This window comes from Ciconia boyciana, chromosome 30 (assembly GCF_034638445.1).
Source record: "Ciconia boyciana chromosome 30, ASM3463844v1, whole genome shotgun sequence".
Classification (NCBI taxonomy): Eukaryota; Metazoa; Chordata; class Aves; order Ciconiiformes; family Ciconiidae; genus Ciconia; species Ciconia boyciana.
The window spans coordinates 523,920-537,592 of NC_132963.1; the positions used below are offsets into that span (position 1 = coordinate 523,920).

General features: G+C 61.1%; 1 protein-coding gene across 1 annotated transcript; it reads left to right on the forward strand.

The window, feature by feature from the left end:
• Nucleotides 1-6,916, forward strand: LOC140644968 (scavenger receptor cysteine-rich type 1 protein M130-like). Its single transcript, XM_072848156.1, has 13 exons — nt 1-394; nt 627-941; nt 1,549-1,875; nt 1,963-2,277; nt 2,635-2,949; nt 3,315-3,377; nt 3,461-3,775; nt 4,214-4,249; nt 4,533-4,670; nt 5,425-5,520; nt 5,955-6,038; nt 6,258-6,410; nt 6,660-6,916. Exons 1-13 carry the CDS (start codon nt 1-3, stop codon nt 6,914-6,916), a joined length of 2,808 nt encoding a protein of 935 aa, XP_072704257.1.
• Nucleotides 6,917-13,673: the final 6,757 nt, after the last annotated feature.

Sequence of the window (13,673 nt, forward strand, 5' to 3'; positions counted from 1 at the left end):
ATGGCCTCCTTGGAGATTAGGTGGGATGTGGGCAGGTTACTGCCAGAGGGCTCTGGGAACTCACAGGGGTCTTTGGTTGCTCCAGGATTTGTCCAGCTGGTCGGAGGGGACAGCCCCTGCTCAGGACGTGTGGAGATCCATGATGGGAACCAGTGGAAAACTGTCTGTGACTCAGACTTTGGTCCCAAAGCTGCCGATGTGGTCTGCAGGGAGTTGCAGTGTGGCACAGCCCTGTCCATCACTGGGACAGCTCACTTTGGAGAAGGTGTCAGTGCCATGTGGGACAGAGAGCTGCAGTGCGTGGGGAATGAATCCTTCCTCATGTTCTGCCCCAGGGGATCCCCCAGGGACCAGCCCTGCACCCACGCAAACGCTGCTGGTGTCACCTGCACACGTAAGGACTCAGGGTGGGGTGCTACATATCCGGGGCTGTGCTGGGGAGAAGGGGAGCAGGGCAGGGACTGTGCTGTGCTGGGCATGAGGACAGAAGGGCTGATGTGGTTGTCTGCAGCCCTAAAATCGTGCAGAAGGAGGAGGATGGCAGGTTCTCCTCCATTTGGCCTCTCCTCCACCTCCTGAGGGAGCAAAAGCACAAGTCTGGCCTGTCTCATCCTTCTCTGTCCACGAGTTCACAGGGTTCAGGCTGGTGAACGGCAGCACGGCGTGTGAGGGAAGGGTGGAGGTTGAGGTGCTGGGGACCTGGGGCACCCTCTGTGCCTCCCGCTGGGATCTCTCGGACGCCCACGTTCTCTGTCATCACCTCAACTGCGGGTTTGCTGAGTCCATTCCCAGAGGAGGGCATTTTGGGAGAGGACCCGGCCCTGTCTGGAGAGACTCATTCCACTGTAACGGGACTGAAGCCCACCTGGGACAGTGTGCAGTGACTGCCCTGGGGGCCTCGCCGTGCTCCCACGAGAGCAACGCTGCTGTCATTTGCTCAGGTGAGTCCCACAGAGCCCAGTCCCACACCCACAGGGGCTGTCTGGGTGCCCCCAGCAGCAGCAGCAGCAGCAGAGCAGGGGTGTGAGCTGCAGAGCAGGGCTGGGCTTTGCCCTCACTCCTGGTCAGCACAAGTCCCAAACTTCTCCTGTTTGATGGCGAAGGTCCCCCTTGCTCTGATCCCTGCCAGCCACACAGGCTCCCAGTCCCAGGTCCGCAGGGATGCAGAGGGGCAGAGACGTGTGGGCTCTGCCCCATGGCTCAGCAGTGCCAATGCCAGCACTGAGGTTGGGCAAGGCTCGTCCTGGTGCTGCCTGTCCCCAGGCCACCGCCGGCTGCTGCTCCCTCCTGCGGGAGCTGCCCCAGCTGCCTCAGCAGGGACGTGTTGGGTGGCTCTGGCCCAGCAAGGGCAGAGAGTGTCTTGCCCAGGAAGGCTGAGGGACGCGGAAACCAGCCATGTGGAAAGCTGCTCCTGAAGCTCGCCACAGAGGGCTGGGGGTAGGTGGGTGAGCTTCAGGGCACCGTGAGGGTTCCAGAGCCTGGAGAGGTGCTGCAGGCTTCTGGGCTGTCTGGTGCTGCTGAGGGCTGGGGCATGGCTGCTCTCCCCAGGCCCAGACAGCTCCTCATCCCTGCGGCTGGTGGGTGGAGGGAGCCGGTGCGACGGGCGAGTGGAGATCTTGCAGCGCGGGACGTGGGGCAGAGTCCTGGATGACCAGTGGGACATGCAGGAGGCCAGCGTGGTGTGCCGGCAGCTGCAGTGCGGAGAGGCAGAGGCAGCCTACAACCCCCCGAAGCCTCAGAGAGGGACGGATCCCGTGGGGCTGCGAGGGGTGCGGTGCGCAGGGCACGAGGCCAACCTGACCCTCTGCAACACCTCTGTGCCCGAGAGCGCGCTGGCAGCAGGGATTGCAGAGGACGTGGGGGTCGTTTGCTGGGGTGAGTGGCACTGCAGGGGCCCTCCCAGGCTCTGGGCTGGGTGGGCAGCCGGCCCCTGATGGCAGCTGGGGTTTCTTCCTGCTGCAGGGAGCCGGCAGGTCCGGCTGGTGAATGGGTCCGGGCGCTGCGCTGGCAGAGTGGAGATCTACTACCAGGGCAGCTGGGGGACCGTCTGTGATGATGGCTGGGACCTGCCCGACGCCACCGTCGTTTGCCACCAGCTGGGCTGCGGAGGGGCGGCGGAGGCGGTTGGCTCTGCTCGGTTTGGGAAAGGCTCTGGTCGGATCTGGCTGCAGAGCGTAAACTGCTCCGGGGACGAAGCTGCTCTCTGGGACTGCCCGGCAGGGTCCTGGGGGCAACACAACTGCGGGCACAAGGAGGACGCAGGAGTGGTCTGCTCAGGTCTGTGCTGGGACCTGGTTTTGGGAGCCCAGTGCCCGGGGAGGCCAGGACAAGGGGAGAGCTGGCAACGGCCAAGGCTGTTCATGGCTGCCTCTGAGCCCCTGCCCAAGCCCACCCTGGGTACACCCACGCATGGGTCTCCTCAGTCCCACCCGGGGGGCCCTGGGGAGCTGAGCCATCCTCGAGGATTAGCGTGGAGGGCAGGGGTGTCTGTCAATCAGGGATTTTTCTCTGCCCATGGGTGCAAGGGGGACTTGCTGGCCATGCCTTGCCTGGCTGAGGGCCTGGGGGTGCAGGGGCATCCCTGCTCCCACAGCCCCGGACCAGCCTGTTCCCATTCGGTGCCTTTCCTCCCAGAGTTCGTGGCCCTGAGGCTGGAGAACAGCAGCAACTGCGCCGGGCGCCTGCAGGTTTTCTATAACGGGACGTGGGGGAGCGTCTGCTTAAACTCAATGACTCCCGAAACGGTGTCGCTGGCATGCAAGGAGCTGGGCTGTGGGGACGGAGGGTCCCTGGAACCCTACCCGACCTATGGCAGGCTGCCTGGCCCCGCCTGGCTGGATCGCGTGCAGTGTGGGGAGAGAAACAGCTCCTTCTGGCAGTGTCCCTCCGCGCCCTGGCACCCAAAGTCATGCGATGACCTGCGAGATGAGACCCACATCACCTGCAATGGTAACTCTCACCCACCCAGCCACCAGCGTCACCCCAGCTCCTGCTCCCTGCTGGGCATTGTCAAACGCAGAGACAGAGGCCACCCGTGGGAGGCAGAGGTGTCTCCAGGCAAGGTCTCAGAAGAGCCCAGCCAGGGCTCTGAGGAGCGTCCCCTCCACGGACGCCCTCCTGCTGCTCTGTGACCCAGGGAGCCTTGGGGGCTGAGCAGTCAGGGTGCCCCACAGTGCCGTGCGTGTCCCTGAATGACCGGGGTTCAGCTGCTGCCGTGAGCGAGGCTGCATGGGGAGGCACAAGCAGAGCTCAGCCCCACTCTCTGCTGCACGACCCCTGCAGCAGCCCCTTCACCCCAGCATTTCCTTCTGCAGGGAGACGGCCAGAAACGCCCCCGGCGCTGGGGACCGTGTGCCCAAACTCCACGAGCTGCACAGGTAGCTGCTCCTCTGCAGGCCCCTCTCCCCTGGCAGGGCTCTGCCTGCAGTGCCAGTGCTCTGAGGGTCTCTGCCTTCTGCAGACAGGGAGAAGATTCGTGCCGTGGGAGGCGAGAATGGGTGCTCAGGCAGAGTGGAGATCTGGCACCGCGGCTCCTGGGGGACGGTGTGCGACGACTCCTGGGACATGCGGGATGCCGCGGTGGCATGCAGGCAGCTGGGCTGTGGCCCTGCAGTGTCTGCCCTGGACGAGGCTGCATTTGGGGAGGGGACGGGCCCCATCTGGCTGGAGCAGGTGGAGTGCCGGGGGACAGAGCCATCTCTGCAGGACTGCTGGGCCCGGCCTGGGGACAGCGGTGCCTGCCGGCATAAGGAGGACGCTGCCGTACGCTGCTCGGGTGAGTGGCAGGACTGGGACCCCTCACGGGGGTATTGGTGAGGAGCTGGGGCAGGCGTTTTCCCTGCTGGGTCCCATCATGGCTCCAGAGCTCCTGAGTTCATGGCTGTCCCTGCAGAGCATGGGAGCCTGGGGCCAAGTTGGCAGCAGCTTCTGTGGGGCTGGATGCCCTCCAGATTCTGCTCGTGAGGCCCTGCAGCTCCCAGGGGCATCTCTGGGGCTGCCCACGCCATCCTGTCCATGGCCCAGAGCAGGGCCCTGGGCTCTGTCCCAGCGACCCTGAGCAGCCCTGCAGGAGAGGCAATTTGGGTGGGATGCATCAGGGATGTCTGCACACACACACACACACGCGCACATACACGGCGCGTGTCAGAGAGGAGGCTCCCTGGTACCTGCACGCCCACCCTCTCAGCCCAGCTCTCCTTCTCCTCCTCTGCAGCTGCACCCAGGACAGCAGCACCAACTCCCCGAGCAGGTAACCTCTCCTTCCTGCCAGCACTGGGTCTCCCGAGGCCGGGCTGTGACCCACGGCCGGAGGGAAGGGGCTCCTTGCTGGGGTGGGAAACTGTCAAGAGGAGGCACCGGGGTAGCGGTGGGGGAGGTTGGGGAGGGCTGTCGTTTAACCAGCAGAGTGGGCGCTTCCCCATATTGTCCCCCCAGGGTCCCCTACCCCTGGTGTAATGGGTTGAGGACTGGGGTATCCCGGCCCCCACCTCTCTCAGACCCGTTGCTGCCCTTTCTGTGTTCCTGCCATGCAGATCCCACCCCGGGCCGTGCGACCGGCAGCGGGAGAGTCTCATTGCCTGTTATCATCTGCATCATCCTGGGAGCCCTTCTCTGCCTGCTCCTGGCCCTCCTGGCCGGGCAAGTGCGAATCGCCAGGGCTGGGCGCAGAGGTGAGTCCTTCCCCCGCGATCCCGGGGGAATGTGTCTCCTGGCAAGGCCGGGGTGCTGTGGGGTGTCAGTGAGCGGTACAGGAAGAGCAGAGGGGACAAGAGTGTGTGCTGCCTGCTGTCCCCCGTACCGCCCCATTGACTGCCTGAGCATGGGCCAGGGGTAGGGGGAGTGCAGAGATGGGGAGATGTAGGGGTGGGGTGAAGAGAGAAATGGCAGAGTGGGGCTGAGGGAGATGGGAGGAGAGGGGAGACAGATGAGGACGAGCCACTGGCAGTGCTCTGGGCAGCACTGGAGGGGGTGTGGGGCATGGAGATGCTGGGAGAAGCGTGGGGCAGCAGGGTCCGTCCCTGTGGTGTCAGGCCCCCAGGCTGTTCCTCCACCCATCCCTGACCTCCCCGCGGCAGGGCAGGGGCCGTGCTATGGATCCATGGGGCAGAGAGGGAGCAGCTCCAGGGGCAGAGGAAAGGTGGAACTGCTCCCAGCTCAGCACCAGGGGCACCAGGGGCCTGACCCAGGGTCCAGAGGGGCACAAGGGCTGTCTCTGAGGGGATGGTGCGAGGGTGTCACTGCCCCAGACCGTCTCCATGGGGACATTGCCCCGACTTAGGAAGTGGCAGCAGTGACCGGACAGCGCAGTGGGTCTGTGCTGTGGGGACAGCCCTGGGCTGGCCCAGGGGAACAGGGCTGGGGGAGCAGAGCGGGATCCCCTCCCCTCTCTGCCCATCCCTGGGCCAGCCCTGCCTCTGTCCGCAGGCTCCGAGAGAGCTTGGGAGCCTTTCCCTGACGCCGTGTATGAGGAGATCGGTTACAGCCCGGCATGGGAGAAGCAGGCGAGGTTCAGCGGCTCAGGTGGGTGAGGGTCCCTCATGGGGGGCCCATCTGCAGGGCTCTTTTCCCTGGCCCCCAGCCAGGGCTGACCCCCTGCAGCCCCCTGGCCCATGGTCGCTGCAGCACTGGGGCTGTGGGGGCTGTGGGGAGAGCAGCCAGGTCCCGGGCCCAGGAGAGAAGCTTCCTCCCCACCAGCTCTGCCTGTCCCAGCCTGGGACAGCCCCTCTCTGCCTGCCCCTGCACCCCATGGGACACCTGAGGGCTGAGGGAAGGTGCTGTCCCAGGGCAGCTCTGGGAGCCCCTTTGAGATGGGGGTTGTCCCAGGGGAGCAGGCTGAGTTCTGAGTGCTCCTCTCCCCTCAGCCCTGGCTCTGGAGCTCCCCTGTCACCAGCAGCACTGTCCGCAAGCCGGGTCAGTGGGGCTCAACCCATCAAAGCTGCTGTGCCTCTCTCCAGGCTCCTATTCAGAGGGGTCCCTTACCAAGCTGCAGCCCTACCCTGGGGACAGCAAGGAGGAAGATGGTCCGGGGCCAGCACCAGGTAACAGGGGGCAAGAAGAGGTTGATCTCTCCTCCCTGCAGACATGGGGTGGACAGCAGTGTCACTGAGTGTCACCCTCAGAGTTGGGTAGGACATGGCGGGGGGTCTCCTGTGGTGCTGCCCACACCATTGTCTGAGCCCCATGTCCCTGTGCAGCCTCCCATCTGCTACTCTGCAGGATGTCTCTTCTCACTGTCACCAGCTCCCCTCTCCTTTCAGACATCCCTGTCCTGCCCGGAGGTGACCCAGCGGATGGCTATGATGATGCCAGGGAGGTTTCTGACCCTGCGGAGGATCCAGCCCCTGGGCAGGGAGACTGGGAAAAGTCCAGGGTGCCAGAGGAGGGAGCAGGGCCCAGGGATGCATCCAGAGGTGAGAGGGAAAGATAGCGCTGCTGGTTCCTGGGGTGCCATCCCTGCTGCCAGCGAGTTGCTGCCGTACTGAGAGCCCAGCCTCCTGGGATGGGGGAACCTGCCCTGGGAGTTTTCCTTGGGGAGACCGGGGCTGGGAGAGGGAGCCGAACATGTCAGAACTGGTGAGGAGAAGGGAGGAAGGGGATGTACAGACCAGGAGGGACACCCCATGGGGTGAACGTGCAGTGGCCTGCCTTGCTGCTTGCAGGGGCAAACCTGCGCTCCCAGAGAAGTGCTGGGGTCCCTGGAGCTGAGGGAGATGCCTGGTCTCTGTCCCCAGAGAGCACGGGCTATGACGATGCTGAAGAGGTGTCTCTGGTACATCCCCCTGAGGACACCAAGGCTGTGACACCAGAGCTCAGTGCACAACAGTCCCTGAGCCCTGGGCACGGAGAGCCCATCCCTGCCGTGCAGCTGGGTGCAGCCAGCCAGGAGGAGAGGTCTGTGCAGCTGGGAGAGCCGTGAGCATCAGGAAACCATCTCCTTTTTCCAACGGGCAGCAGAAAGAGCTGGGATTGCCTCTATTTTTATTGCCTGCTTTACACCTTCCTTCATGTGTGTTCTTATTAAAAGGCTTTGGGGTTTGAGCCAGAGCTGGTGCTTGCCTGCCCAGGTGTTGGGGTGTCCCCTGAGGCTGACTGGGGGGAGCAGAGCACACAGACATGGCAGTGGGGAAGGGGCACATCTCGGGGACTGCGGGCTCAGGGTCAGGCTTTGTGGCTGCTGTGCTTTGCGGAGGAGCTGCTCCTGGGCAGAGCTGTGTCACTGCAGCGCTGCCCAGTTGCCAGGAGCTCCCTCTGTCCCAGGAGCCCAGCCCAGCTCAGCACAAGGACCAGCCCAAGGCGTCACTTTTTCTTGCCCCTCTGGGCTCCCTTCAGGTGTCCCTGGGGCTCCAGGGGAACCTGCTGTGAAACAGGCTGAAGGAATCACTGAGGTTCCCTTCCTCAGCCAGGGAGACAGACTTCTTTCCAGCAGTGCCATTTCTCCTATCAGGAAAAAACTGGGCAGGAACATTGCCTTTCCTTGGCCCATCGTTAGGCAGGACACCCGGACAGTGCCAGGGAGGGATCTCCTTTACCCCTGCAGAGGGAAGGGATTCAGCTGAGTCAATGGAGGCACCTCCTCCTGTGTTTTTAGTCCTGGGCCCAGAAAGGGACTTGGGTCCCTCCCATGCACACCACAATCTAGGATCTAAATCCATCAAAGGAGGTGGGATTCCTCTTGCCTCAGTTCAGGTGTGCACAAAATGGCCACCTGCATGTGAGCTCCTTGTCTCAGCTCTGATGCTAATTCCTGGAGATGGAGGGCAGCAGTGAGCTGCTCAGACACCAACACCTGGTGACATGTGAGGTCCTAGAGATGGCCCAAGACATGTGCAGGGAACTGCAAGCTCTACTGGAGAAATTTTCTGAGACCGGGCAACACCTGGAGGCATCTTCTTGGAGGTTGTTGGGCAATGCCTTTGGCCAATTGAAATGACAGCAGATGCCAAAATTTAGGGCAACTGAAGCTTTCACTACTCAGTGTGTTCAAGGCTTCATCACGCATAACGGTAACTTGGAGAGACAAATACAATAGACACAAACAAACACCCCACAAACACCTTGCTCGTTCTTTCCCCAACTTTTATTGCTGAGCATGACGTCATGTGGTGTGGGATATCCCTTTGGTCAGTTGGGTCAGGGGTCCTGGCTGTGTCCCCTCGCAGTCTCTTGCCCATCCCAGCCTAGTTGCTGGTGGGTGAGCGTGAGAAACAGAGAAGGCCTTGATGCTGTGCAAGCACTGTTGAGCGATAGCTAAAGCATCGGGGTGTAACCAGGACTGTTCTGGTCACAAATCCAACGCACGGCACCATATGGGCTGCTATGGAGAAAATTAACTCCATCCCAGTCAAAACCAGGGCAAGAAAGCCCATCCTACTCCTACCACGCAAGCGACACGCAGCAGAGAGGAATGTTTGGGCACACCGGAGGGGCTGTTGCATCCCACAGCCATCCTGCTGATGGGATCCTTCGATCCCATCTCTTGTAACTACCCAAACGCAGCCAACCCCCAAACCCCACCTGCCCGGATGGGCTCCCAGTAGCAGAGACGTGGGGGTTGCTGCGAGGACCTGACCAAGGCTCCCACCGGGCTCACGGGACAATGTGGCAACCAGGACTCCCGGGTCATGGTGCTGGGGCTGCCCTGAGCCCCAATGCTCCCATGGGAATGGCTCAGTCCCCTCGCGAGGGGGGCCATGCAGGGCCAGCTTTCCCTGGGAGCTGGTACCTCGTGGCGTTCTGGCTCTGGGATGAAAAGGGGTCCTGCATCCCCGGGGATGAGGTGTCCTTCAGCTCCCACAGGGCTCTCACGAGCCAGCTGGAAATGTCTCTGCTGTAAATCAGCCCTTTCCCTTGGACTAGTCTCCTTTGGGAGAACCTCTGTTCCTTCCCATGGGATCCTCTTGTGCCACCGGGTTCATGCCCTGGGCTCTGGGGTGCCAATCCCTTTCTGGGGGTTAGATGGCCACAGCCCTGGTCCTGAGCCCTTCCCACATCCCCATTTCTGCTCCAGCCCTGCCCTGGGAGCAGAGTAAGGCTGGCTGGCTGAAACTGGGGCACAGCCCAGCTCCGCAGCCATGGCAGTGTTTGTCTGGGCTGTTTGTGGACACCTGCATCTGTCACCGCCTGGGCGAGGAGCTTGGCGAGGGGCTGTGAGCTGGCTGGCCCGCAGCCTGACACCTCTTTCCCTTGCTTTCCAGAGGTTGTGGCTATCTGGGATGCTGTGTCTGCGTACATCCTGGGACAGCTGAAGCTGGACAAGGTGGGCTGGCATCTCGGCCCTCCTTTGCCCTGGAGAGAGAGCCTGGACCCCGGGCAGCAATCCCTCCCTCAGCATCATGGCAGCACGCCGAGATAACCCTGTGTGCCCAGAGCTGCTTCTTGGTCAACCAGGAGAGAAACCAAGTCCAGATGTAGTCTGAGAAAGCATTTGGCGCCTGATAGGGCTTCACCCTTCCCTATGGTCAGAGTGGAGAGACCAAGCAGAGAGCCTGGGCATTACGCTGGGTCCGTGCCAAGGCTAATCCCTGGGAACCACTCCCATAGGTATTCCTTGTGCTGGAAATGCCTGGAATCTTCTCTATCCACGGGATGTTAGCCAATATTTTGAGGAGGGGAAGAAAACAAATGCAGAACACGGGCCTTTTCCAAAGCTTTCACTTTTCCCATCTCTAAAATACCCACTCATCAGCCTTTTTGTCTTTTTCCTGGGCAGGGTGTCGTGGTCACAGGACTCGGGACCTTCGCTATGGTCCAAGAGCGATTCCTCGGTGAAGAAGAGGCGCGTGTGGTTCGAAGACCCGTCTTCCACCTGGACATTGATGTGTTATGTGTGCAGGAGCTCGCGTTCCCCACAGTGGTTATCCCTGGTGAGAAGGCAGCGGCCACCCTCCGCTTTCCTCCTCCGTGTCTGGGGGTGGGTGCGTGCTCGCTGCTCTTTGGAAAGGGCTGGGAGAAGTAGGGAATTGCCTCCAAAGGTCGGGGGAAGGCTTGAGCTCCCCCAAAACAAACCACTCCCCAAGAGCTGTTTTTATAAACCACATTTTGATGCCTTTTTGTTATGAATCTTCCATGGAAATTTGGCCTGCTGTGGCACTGACGATGTTCCTCCTCCTTGCAGACAATGTCAAGATCAAGCCGCTGAACTACAAGTGGCTATCGCAAGTCACCTCCTTCCCGCGGCACGTGGTGGAGGACTGTGTGCAAGAGACCATACTCTTGTACTCCTTCCAGCTGAGGAACAGGCAGCGCCTCGCCTTCGCCTTCAAGGACATTGGCGTTTTGTCCTGCAAAGACGATGTCCTGTGCATGCGGTTTTATTACGACTGCGTCACAGGGCTGGAGAGCAAGGCCAGCCGGATTGCACTGCTGCACACTGTGAGTTGCTGAGGTTTTGAGGGCTGCTTCAATGTCTTTGGGAAGCCTATTGAAGGGGGAGCAACCCAATCACCATTGGCCAGCCTGGACGTGGCAGGCCAGCCAAACGCCTTTCCCTATGCTCACCCTGACTGACTCCTCAATTAGCAAAGAAAGTTTCTTCTGAGTTTCTGGGTCCTTGCCCTAAAAAAAGCCCGGCAGTGTTATTGCGCAGTCTCAGTGTTTGCTGTGCAGCTTCTCCAGAGCAGAGCAAGGGCTAATGTTCATGGAGGAGGATCTGGAAGAGGGCTTTGGAGAAGTGCCTTTCCTTTGGAGCAGGAGACAGCTCTGCTTCCTTTGGGAGCCAAGAGAAGACTGCCTTGGAAACCTTCTAACAGCTCTGGGTCACTTTGCAGAGGCTGTGGATGCCAGCTGCAGCTGTCTGCGGTGGAGCGACCACCGCTCGGGGGATGCAGGCTGCTCCTGCCGAGGCGTTCCCGAGGTGAGTGCGTTTCCTCTGCGGCCCTTGACCGACCGAGCGGGCGGCTTTCCAGTTCCTGCTCAGCAGTGCACGTTGTCAGGGCTCGACACTCGGCATCAAGTCACGTATCAGTGCTGAAGTGACTGGTTTCTTGTTAACTAGTGCTGAGTTGGGAATACGCGTGTATTCTCCTGGAGTGACCGGGCGTCGTGATTGTGTTTCTCACGCCCAGCCTGCCGTCATTCCCATCAGAGAGAACCGAGTGCACACGGAGAGGACTTCAAGCTCCATTTTCTGGTGTTGGGGGGAGATTGCCAGTAAACCCTGTGCGTGGCCACAAAGGAAAAGGGATGCCATGCCTCGCACGACAGTCAGGAGGGTTAGTGCGGGGAAGCTGCAGAGGGTAGGGGGTCACCCTTCTTCAAGCCTGTGTCATCATTTGCTCTCCAGGTTTCGGTTCATTGTGTTCAGCAGAGCGGTGGCCGAGGCTTTCTCCACCTGGCACAAGAAGGCTGCAGAAAGTCACAAGATCAGAAGACGTACGGGAACGGGTCCCTGCTGTCCAGGTGGGGCCCTGCCCCACGCTGGGTGACCACAGCCCCACTAAAACGCACTCCCCACGGGGCTGCTCTGAAGAGCTTCCTCCTTTCCCAGGTGCACAGGGGCTTCCTGACAAGCTGCTGCAGAGGCGGGCAAAGATTTCCCTCCCCGTGCTGCCAAGCCAGGGGCCAGGCACGAGGCAGCAAGGCACGCGGAAGAAGTCTTCTGCCAGGTGAGACCCTTGTGGGAAGGGAAGAAAGGGATCCTTGCACCCATGTAGGAGAGACATCCCCTTTGGACAGTCCGGCTGTAGGGACTCGGGAAGGTCCCTGCCACATGCCCCACGGTTTTTACGAGCTTGTTTCCCCCATTGCAGGCCCCGTAGTGGGGAAGGCAGAGGATGTTGAGTGCACCCCACAGCACTTTGCTTGCCCTTACAACAGACCTGAGGGGCCCTCCTCTCCCATGCATCTGATGGGGCTCAGGAAAGGCTCCCCTGTGCCATGGGAAACGGCCCCACCTCCCCCGCTTCTTCTGCCAGCCAGGGGAGCTTTGATACCAGATGAAAATGGGAGACCAACCTGCCCCGTGCTCATGCCGACTCCTCCTGGTGTCTCTTTGCAGTGTGCTCCCGCCATGTCCAGGCAGCTCCCCCAGGATGAAGGAGGCAGGCAGGCAGGAGCCAGCTCCTCCAGCCAGGCCCACCGCTGCACTTGGACTCCCCACCCTCCAGCCCAGCCCAGGAGAAGGGAGGTCAACATGAGGTGGAGGAAGGCTGAACACCCTCTCCCAGCAGAGGAGATGGCAGCAGCAGCCCAGCTGGACAGACTCCAGCCTGAGTAAGTGCGCACCAGCTCTGGCCACAGCCTGGGGCAGTTGAGCAGCCGTGACCCTGCAGAGATGTCCAGGACCCCCGTCCCTGCATCCTGGCCTTGCATAGGACGCCCTCTGATGTCTCCTAACACGGGCATGACCTGGGTTACCCCCACAGCCGAGGCCCAAAACTCACCACAGGGTGGAAGGGTGGGTACACGGGGGACCGAGTGGGTGCAGGGGCTGGACAAGGGGAGCGGCAGAAGGGGTCTCTGGCACAGGCTGAGGGATGATGTTTCCTTGTTGTTGCAGCCACCTTTCCCCACGAGCGGTCCAGGTCCTCAGAAGGCTGGAGCCGCATCAAGCACGGAGGGAAATATACAGGAACGTCGCTGAGAACAAGAGGCGGCATCAAGAGCAGCAGAGGCAGCTCCCCTGGTAACTATCTCCAAAAAGGGATGGTGCTTCCCCCGGCTGCAAGGCCCATCCCTCCACTGAGGGCAGCCCTGGGGGAAAGAGGGCATTGCTCTGACAGCCCTCGCGAGACAGAAGCAGGTTCTGGAGGCTGCCTTTGGGCTGGACCTCCCTGACACCCAAGGGGACTGCCTGGGCACCCAGAATTGGCTTTCCATGTGGGATGTGCAAGTCCTGGCTGAAGACAGAGGGATCCTCTGATGGCTGGCTCTCCCCTTTCCAAACCAGAGAGCTTGTCCTGCCCTTGCAGAGCCCTGGGCCAAGACACCTTGCCCCGAGGGGGGACACCTGTAGGGGACACTCAAGGTCTTGGCCCAGCCTGACTCAGCCCCAGGCTGATCAGCTGCACCTGGGACCTTCTCATGGCCTTGGCCCTCAGGGGCCTCTCCCACTTCACAGACATGTTGAGGCTTCATCTCAAGCAGATCCCATCACAGGTGGCCTGAGCTACGCCTGCAGGATTTCTCTGCCTTCTCCCTGTCCATATGATCACACGCTTCTCTTTCTTCCTCCCTAGCACTAGATAAACAGCTGGCAGGAGTCTCACAATCGCTAGCCCTTGTTCTTGTGGGGGACTTCAACTTACCGGACGTCTGCTGGAAATACAATGCAGCAGACGAAACAGTCTAGGAGGTCCCTGGAGTGTGTGGAAGAGACCTTCCTGACACAGCTGGTGAGTGAGCCTACCAGGGGAGGTTCCTCGCTTGAGCTCCTGGTTACAAACAGAGAAGGACTGGGGGGAGATGTGGTGGCTGGAGGCCGTCTTGGGCTTAGCGACCATGGTATGATAGAGTTCTCGATTTGGGGCGAAGTAAGGAGGGGGGTGAGCAAAACCACTACCATGGACTTCCGGAGGGCAGACTTTGGCCTGTTCAGGACACTGGTTGAGAGTCCCCTGGGAGACAGTCCTGAAGGGCAAAGGGGTCCAGGAAGGCTGGGCATTCTTCAAGAAGGAAGTCTTAAAGACGCAGGAGCAGGCTGTCCCCATGTGCCATAAGACGCACTGGTGGGGAAG